The sequence below is a fragment of the Onychostoma macrolepis genome, chromosome 04 (assembly GCF_012432095.1).
Source record: "Onychostoma macrolepis isolate SWU-2019 chromosome 04, ASM1243209v1, whole genome shotgun sequence".
Taxonomy (NCBI): Eukaryota; Metazoa; Chordata; class Actinopteri; order Cypriniformes; family Cyprinidae; genus Onychostoma; species Onychostoma macrolepis.
In genome coordinates this window covers 14,587,114-14,595,863 of record NC_081158.1, presented here as the reverse complement: position 1 = coordinate 14,595,863, position 8,750 = coordinate 14,587,114, and the positions used below count along the sequence as shown (strand labels likewise).

Genomic DNA, 8,750 nt, shown 5'->3' with positions numbered 1-8,750 from the left:
ATAAATAAAGGTGACTTGACTTGACTTGATACATTAATATAGGCATACATATACATTAATATAAGTTAGATAGTGACAAGCACAGCAAGTTAGAGATAGGATATCATAGGCTAGTTGATACATAGATTATTTCATATTGATAGATTACATAATAATTTTATGGAGTTATATCATCTGTATAATTATGTAACTTCATATATGACATGAGTTTAGGCTTTGTAAGTAATTTCTATTTTCACTTTTTCAATCAGAGCCACAATGGTCAGCATCAGGTCCATCATCATCATCATCAACAACACCAGCAGAAACAAAAGTCACAAGCTTTCAAAAACGTATCGGTACTGCATGAATCACACAAACTGCCTGTTTTGAATTCAAAACAGCAGTTAAGTGACTAGTTTGCATCCCTGTCAACAGTCCTCTCAGTTTCTCTTAAATGTAAATTGAACACCCATTCACAAACATCAACTCATCAAGACTCGTATAATCACAGTCCATTCACTCAGTCAATGTCTAGCCTTGTTAAGGACTTCTGTGAATTCCCAGCAATTGTAAACAACTTCCATTTCTCCAACATTTTCTCAATCAAAGTTAGTGACTTTGTTTAGTTGTAGTGACAGTGTTTACAGTTATTTTTCCCGAAAGAAATATCCATGTTTGAGCCTAAAATGTACTGTATAACAAACAAGATAAGAAATACATTTTAAAATACTTCATCTGGTGTACCAAAGCACTTGGATTTTACCAAATGTGATTTCTATGGTTTGGAGACAGAGAATATTTATAACAAAATTGACTTTGAGGGCATTTTGTTTTTTTTCTCTTTTTTTTCTTTTTCTTTTTTTTACAAAAAACCAATGTGGCCTTTATTGTCAATCTCTGTCTGATTATGGGACAATGCAATATGCATAAGCAAATAATGGCTGAAGAAAAACTCAACAAACTTTTCTTACAATATAACTTACATTATATAGTCACTAACTGGTCTACAAAATAGTAAAGCAAAACACACTAGGTCTCTATTTGAAGCTTTAAGTTGTTTTATTATGATCTTTATTTTTTGTTCTTTTTCTTGTTATAAATTACTTTAGTTGTTTTAATTAAATACTTCTATACCTTTGACACATTTGATAAGCAAATATGTGCAATTTTTAACAACTACTTGAAATGTATTGTGCCCCTCTGTGTGTGTAAAAACGGGACAGGACTTTTATTTTGGTGTGGCGACGTGACGACATAAGACTGCGCATTAGTTCGTTTGTTGATCCGACTGAAGCAAGGTTTGTGTATTTAAGCATTTAAAGTATAAGTCAGTTCAAACAATTCGGGTAATTTTACAGTTTTTACAATAACTATGAAGTGAATTCAAAGTTGTTGTGTGTAATAGTGCAATGTTTTATCTGTCATTAAGGATTTTTGGGAGTCAAGCTCATCTGCAGAAAAGGTGCATCTTATTTCGTTCCCTATATAAGTAGTGATGGGAGAACATGTTTATTGTATCACTGCCATTTGTATAACCACAGTTTTGCTACAAATACCATGGTTAAACTATGGTTAGTGTAGCAAAACCATAGTTCATTTGTGGTTACCATGGTTTAACTATAGTAACCATGTTGTGTGTTTTTTTTAGTTGTTGTTTCATTTGTAGTAAAACCATGGTTAATTTTCGTAAAGGGTGTGCTGGCTGCTAAACTATGGAGCTGACTGAGACCCACTTAGAGATTTACTTCGATTTTAGCTTTTTTCCTTATTGTTCTGTTTGTCTCAAACACACAGAAAAACTGTTATAAAGATGACGTTTATTAAAGAAGAGAGTGAAGACGTGATGATTGAAGAAGCATTCCGTATGAAACAAGAAGATACTGAGGAACAAACAGGTTAGTTTCCATTCTTAAACCTTAACTCATTTGAACCTTATTAAAACATCTCCACTGATATGATTGATATTTGTGAAGAATTTCAAGTTTAGCGTTTGTTTTTCTCTGTACAGAAATCGAGTAATCAAATGTAGTACAACATTGCATCGTCTTCACTGTATAAACTGGAAAATATAGATTGCTCCTTGTTAAAGCTACAAAAAAAATTCCAACTTCTTAGCTAGTTTTGTCCTCTCTGTTTCATACAGCTTGTGTATCTGACAAGATCTTACAAGAGTAAATAAAGAACTGTTGTTTCAATAAAATTTTGTATAGTATTTTCTTTACTTCAAAATCTATGTCTAAAAAGGGTAATATTTTATGTATTTGAGGTCAGATGTGGGAACGGTGAAGAGAGAGGGCAAAAATTTGCATTTTAGGTCAGCATTGCCGTCTAATCAGCCAATATTGCTTTAAATGGCTTGTGTAGAACTTAATCTTTTAGAACATGGGATTTTGACCAAATATATTCAAATATCTTGATTTTTGTAAAATGTTGCAACAGGATTTTTTTTGTTTGTTTTTTTTTCTTGAAAAATAACGGTTTTGTATGGAAGCCCGTTTCCGCCACTGAATAAAAAAATAAAAAAGGTTATTGCGACTTTTTATCTCAGAATTCTGACTTTTTTCTCAGAATTGTGAGATATAAACTCGCAATTGTGAGATATAAACTCGCAATTGTGAGATATAAACTCGCAATTCTGAGATATAAACTCATAATTCTGAGATATAAACTCGCAATTCTGAGATATAAACTAATTCTGACTTTTTTCTCAGAATTCTGAGATATAAACTCGCAATTCTGAGATATAAACTGCAATTCTGACTTTTTTCCTCAGAATTCTGATATAAACTCGCATTCTGACTTTTTTCTCAGAATTGCGAGATATAAACTCGCAATTCTGAGATATAAACTCGCAATTCTGAGATATAAACTCGCACTTGAGATATAAACTAATTCTGACTTTTTTCTCAGAATTCTGAGATATAAACTCGCAATTCTGAGATATAAACTCGCAATTCTGAGATATAAACTCGCAATTCTGAGATATAAACTCGCAATTCTGAGATATAAACCGCAATTCTGAGATATAAACTCGCAATTCTGAGATATAAACTCGCAATTGCGACTTTTTATCTCGCAATTGCGACTTTTTATCTCGCAATTGCGACTTTTTATCTCGCAATTGCGACTTTTTATCTCGCAATTGCGACTTTTTATCTCGCAATTCTGACTTTTTTTCTCAGAATTCTGAGATATAAACCGCAATTCTGAGATATAAACCGCAATTCTGAGATATAAACCGCAATTCTGAGATATAAACCGCAATTCTGACTTTTTTTCTCGCAATTGCGAGTTTATATCTCACAACTCTGACTTTCTCTCACAATAGGAAACTCCGTGTAAGGCTTTGCAGTGCTTTGTTCAATTTGCACTATCAAAATGAACTAGATAAATGCTGCGTCCGAATATGATTGTTGAACAAACATACAAATGACTAATTATTCTCCATTTCTGTGTTCTGCGCTCGCGGTTGGACAGTACCATTACCGCCGGGCAGGGTGCGGGAGGGGCACGCACAGCTTTCAGACACAATATTCTTCATTTCTTTATATTTCTGAGTTTGAGGCAGCTTCTATCGCGTTATTTTAACAACAGCTGTCAAGTAAAGGCGTATTATTGTAACATGAGGTGAGTATATGAATGCACGCAGGTGGATTTCCTTCACTCTCGCATAAAACGCGCTTTCATCTCTGTTCTTGCTCTAGAATTATCTTATCTCCTGTATTTAATGTTGTAAGATATCGACCAAGCAAGACATCCCCAATGAAAATTGTAAATAAATTAAGGATTCTTTATTAGTTATTATTTTAAGTATTTTTTTTAATTATTTAGTCAATTATATATGAAGTGCTATCTGAATTTTTCTTCTAAAATGAGCATTTTTCTCAGGCTCCTATGTTTATGTTCAGTTATTTCACTTTAATGACAATGAAAAGAAGCTGTACCTGAGAAAAATGCTCTCATTTTAGAAGAAAATTTCAGATAGCACTTAGAGGCTTTTGCATCTGAACCCTTCATATATAATTGACTAAATAAAAAAATAAAATAAAATAAAATAAAAACTTAAAATAATAACTAATAGGCTACTAACTAATAAATAATGAATCCTTAATTTATTTACAATTTTCATCGGAGATGCCTTGCTTGGTCGATATCTTACAACATTAAATACAGGAGATAAGATAATTCTAGAGCAAGAACAGAGATGAAAGCGTTGCTTTTATGCGAGAGTGAAGGAAATCCACCTCCGTGCATTCATTCACACTCATGTTACAATAATACGCCTTTACTTGACAGCTGTTGTTAAAATAACGCGATAGAAGCTGCCTCAAACGCAGAAATATAAAGAAATGAAGAATATTGTGTCTGAAAGCTGTGCGTGCCGCCCCTCCCGCACCCTGCCCGGCGGTAATGGTACTGTCCAACCGCGAGCGCAGAACACAGAAATGGAGAATAATTAGTCATTTGTATGTTTGTTCAACAATCATATTCGGACGCAGCATTTATCTAGTTCATTTTGATAGTGCAAATTGAACAAAGCACTGCAAAGCCTTACACGGAGTTTCCTATTGTGAGAGAAAGTCAGAGTTGTGAGATATAAACTCGCAATTGCGAGAAAAAAAGTCAGAATTGCGAGATAAAAAGTCGCAATTGCGAGTTTATATCTCAGAATTGCGAGTTTATATCTCAGAATTGCGACTTTATATCTCAGAATTCTGAGAAAAAAAGTCAGAATTGCGAGTTTATATCTCAGAATTGCGAGTTTATATCTCAGAATTGCGAGTTTATATCTCAGAATTGCGACTTTATATCTCAGAATTCTGAGAAAAAGTCAGAATTGCGGTTTATATCTCAGAATTCTGAGAAAAAGTCAGAATTGCGAGATAAAAGTCGCAATAACCTTTTTTATTTTTTTATTCAGTGGCGGAAACGGGCTTCCATAGTTTTGGACACATAAGGTAGTAATAAAAAAAACAACAACTTATAAAGTAACTACAAAAGAGCATGTAAAGCAAGTATCTTCAAAATAAATGTTCTCAACTTTTTTCCTCCTCACCTGTTTTCATCTATTTATATAGCATAGCTGGTAGTTTGCCATGGGTCAACTTCTTAAGCCCTATTCGGACGGGACTAGTTTTACAGGGGGTCGTTAGAGAAATGTGTGTTTCACAGATGTTCTTGGTGATTTTAATCCCGTCCGAATCTGCCATGTCTGTGTTTTTCTCACGCAACCTCTGTAATAATTCCAGAGCAAATTACCTACTGTTTTTCGGTGATCCTCTGAGAAAACTAATCCCGTCCGAATGTGAATGTCTGTGATTGATTGCCGGTGAGATTTTTTTTTCACAACGCGTTTCCTTGTGTGTGTTTTGGCCAACGTGAATTACTGTAGACACTCTTACCGCACTCATGTTTGATATATTTGCCTCCCGGCATAGGAAAAAATAAGTAAATAAATAAAAACAATAATAAAATCAAGAGCCAGATCACGTAAACCATTCAGACTGGCTATTGTAATATCTGCGTCAGGTAAAATTACTGCACGTTTATTTTACGTTCATTTCTGCACTCAATTACATAATGTTTTAATTACATATGCACCTTTATGAAAATTAAACACGGGTTTACCACAAATAAATAACTAAAGCAACCACACATTAACATGGTTTTGCTATACTAGCCATATAGCTTCACCATGGTATTTGTAGTAAAACTGTTATACTAATGGTAATCAATCCGAATGACTATACGCAATGCACGCATACAGAGTGCGTGACCTCTGAAATGCCCAGATGTCCAAAACTCAAACGTAGTTTAGAAAACTAGTCCCGTCCGAATAGGGCTTTAGAGAACTGTCCTAAAACCAACATGTAGGCAGTTGCAGGTGAACTCTTATGTATTTGTATGAACTCTTGTCTGCTTGTGGCAAAAGTTAATCTGAGACAGGGTGGCAAATTGAACAAAATAAGTATAAATGCCTGATAAATGCGATAAATTGTATTTACTTGTATATATTTTTTAAGCATGTCACGTCTGCCAGTACGTCCGAGTGGGCCCATTTTGTCAACAGGGTTTGAGATTTTAACTTGTGTTTAACTTGCATTTGTCTCTCTTCACCCTAGACCTGATGATGCTGAAAGAGGAAAATGAGATACTGAATGAAATGGAACACAAAGATCAGTATAAGAAACAATATGGAGACCTTAACGTCCACATAAGAATTCACAATGGAGAGAGCCCTTATACCTGCCAACAGTGTGGAAAAAGTTTCCGTAAAAATGCAACCCTTAAAGGCCACATGAGAATTCACACTGGAGAGAAGCCTTTCACCTGCCAACAGTGTGGAAGAAGTTTCACTCAAAAAGGAACCCTTAACAGGCACATTAGAATTCACACCGGAGAGAGGCCTTACTCCTGCCAACTGTGCGAAAAAACCTTTACAGCAGAAGTAAACCTTAAGTATCACATGAACAGTCACACAGGAGTTAAGCCATTCCCATGTGAACAATGTGGAAAGTTTTTCAAACGTAAGAAAACTCTTACTTCCCACATAATAATGCACTCAAAAGAGAACTGTTTTACATGTCAGCAGTGTGGAATGAATTTCCGGAACATAAAACGCCTTAACAGACACATTATAATTCACTCGGAGGAAAAGATTTTCAAATGCCAAGAGTGTGAAAAGAAATTTCGATTTAAAGTAAGCCTTAAGTCTCACATGAGAATTCACACTGGAGAAAAACCTTACACCTGCCATCACTGTGGAAAGAGTTTCAGACATAGCGTAAGCCTCAAGACTCACGTGAGACTTCACACTGGAGAGAAGCCATTTACTTGCCCTCAGTGCGGAAATAGTTTCAAATATAAAGCAACCTTTAATGCTCATATGAGAGGTCACACTGGAGAGTGCCCTTACACGTGCAAACTGTGCGGGAATAGCTTCTCACAAAAAGGAAATCTTAAGACTCACATGAGAGTTCACACTGGAGAGAAGCCGTTCTTATGCGTTCAGTGTGGAAAATCTTTCACACGAAAAGAAAGCCTTAATTACCACATGAGAATTCATTCCAGAGAGAACGGTTTTAAATGTCATGAGTGTGGAAAGTGTTTCCCAGATAAGAAAAACCTCAAGAGGCATGCAATAATTCACACTGGAGAGAAGCCTTTCACTTGCCATCAATGTGGAAAGAGTTGTAGATTTAAAGGAAACCTTAAAACTCACATGAAAATTCACACTGGAGAGAAACCTTTCATCTGTCCTCAGTGTGGAAAAGGTTTCACATTTAAAGGAAACCTTGAAGTTCACATGAGAGTACACACTAGAGAGAGGCCTTTTAAATGTCTTCAGTGCAAGAGGAGTTACACATATCAAAAAGACCTGAACCATCATTTGCAAACTCATTCTGGAAAGAAATTGCAGTGTTCTGATTGTGGCAAGCCGTTTAGAAAAAAGAGCCATTTGAAAAATCACCAGTGCATTCACTCTAAAGAAAGGATGTTTAATTGTGATCATTGTAATAAAAATTTTATTTTGCTCTCACACTTGCAGATACATCTGAAAAGTCATGCAGATGTAAGACGTTATTTGTGTTCTGTGTGTGGGAAAAGATTTAAATGGCTCGGCAGTTTAAAATGTCACCAGAAAATGCGTGTCTGTGTGAAATCAAGGCTACGTTCACATCGTGAATAAAGATTTCTTTGGTGAGGCTGTTCACTTAATATTTTAAATGTGGCCCTTATCAGACAATCATCTGAAAAGTTGAAGCTTTTTATATGTACTTATGAACGCCTGTGGACATGCCTGACCATTTTAGTTCAGATTCCATTTAATACCTTGGAATCAAAATGCATTGTTACATTGTGGCATTTCAGAAAGAGACAGAAATGTATATGAAGCATTATGAATAAAAGGACAGACTTAATGAAATAATGAACCTTTATTGTACTGCATTACTTGATTGCACAGGTAAACATACAGGTGCATCTCAATAAATTAGAATGTCGTGAAAAAGTGCAAATTTTTTCTTGCAAGTTATTTCAAAAAGTGAAACTTTGATATATTTTAGATTCATTGCATGTGAAGTAAAACATTTCAAATGTTTTTTTGTTTTAGTTTTGATGATTAGAGCTTACAGCTCATGAAAGTCGAAAATCAGTATCTCAAAATATTAGAATATTTACATTTGAGTTTCAATTAATGACCATCCCTACAGTATAAATTCCGGGTATCTCTTGTTCTTTGAAACCACAATAATGGAGAAGACTGCTGACTTGGCAATGATCCAGAAGACGATCATTGACGCCCTCCACAAAGAGGGTAAGTCACAGAGGGTCATTACTGAAAGGTGTGGCTGTTTACAGAGTGCTATATCAAAGCATATTAAATGCAAAGTTGACTGGAAGTAAGAATTTGGGTAGGAAAAGGTGCACAAGCAACAGGGATGACTGCAGGCTTGAGAATACTGTCAAGCAAAGCTGATTCAAACACTTGGGAGAGCTTCGCAAGGAGTGGACTGAAGCTGGAGTCAGTGCATCAAGAGTCACCACGCTCAGACGTCTTCAGGAAAAGGGCTACCAAGCCACTTCTGAACCAGAGACAACATCAGAAGCATCTTAACTGGACTGTGGAGAAAAAGAATTGGACTGTTGCTCAGTGGTCCAAAGTCCTCTTTTCAGATGAAAGTAAATTTTGCATTTCATTTGGAAATCAAGGTCCCAGAGTCTGGAGGAAGAGTGGAGAGGCACAGAATCCATGTTGCTTGAAGTCC

At 35.5% G+C, this 8,750-nt stretch overlaps 1 protein-coding gene across 3 annotated transcripts; it reads left to right on the top strand.

Annotated features, from left to right (window-relative positions):
* The first annotated feature begins 233 nt into the window (after positions 1-233).
* On the top strand, positions 234-7,925 carry LOC131539336 (gastrula zinc finger protein XlCGF57.1-like). Of its 3 annotated transcripts, XM_058773860.1 has the most exons (4): positions 234-1,280; positions 1,412-1,444; positions 1,777-1,877; positions 6,105-7,924. In XM_058773860.1, exons 3-4 carry the CDS (start codon positions 1,793-1,795, stop codon positions 7,670-7,672), a joined length of 1,653 nt encoding a protein of 550 aa, XP_058629843.1. In that variant the 5' UTR covers positions 234-1,280; positions 1,412-1,444; positions 1,777-1,792; the 3' UTR covers positions 7,673-7,924. The 3 variants fall into 3 exon arrangements, with proteins under 3 accessions (XP_058629843.1, XP_058629844.1, XP_058629842.1); XM_058773861.1 differs by lacking the exon at positions 1,412-1,444 and having other exon boundaries at positions 252-1,280; positions 6,105-7,925; XM_058773859.1 differs by lacking the exon at positions 234-1,280 and having other exon boundaries at positions 1,287-1,444.
* Positions 7,926-8,750: the final 825 nt, after the last annotated feature.

Bases quoted from the DNA above. Each gene is read 5' to 3' on its own strand.
- LOC131539336 (XM_058773859.1), top strand. From the start codon at position 1,392: ATGTTTTATCTGTCATTAAGGATTTTTGGGAGTCAAGCTCATCTGCAG. The intron at 1,445-1,776 runs GTGCATCTTATT...TCAAACACACAG, and splicing joins CAAGCTCATCTGCAGAAAAG to AAAAACTGTTATAAAGATGA. The intron at 1,878-6,104 runs GTTAGTTTCCAT...TCTTCACCCTAG, and splicing joins AGATACTGAGGAACAAACAG to ACCTGATGATGCTGAAAGAG.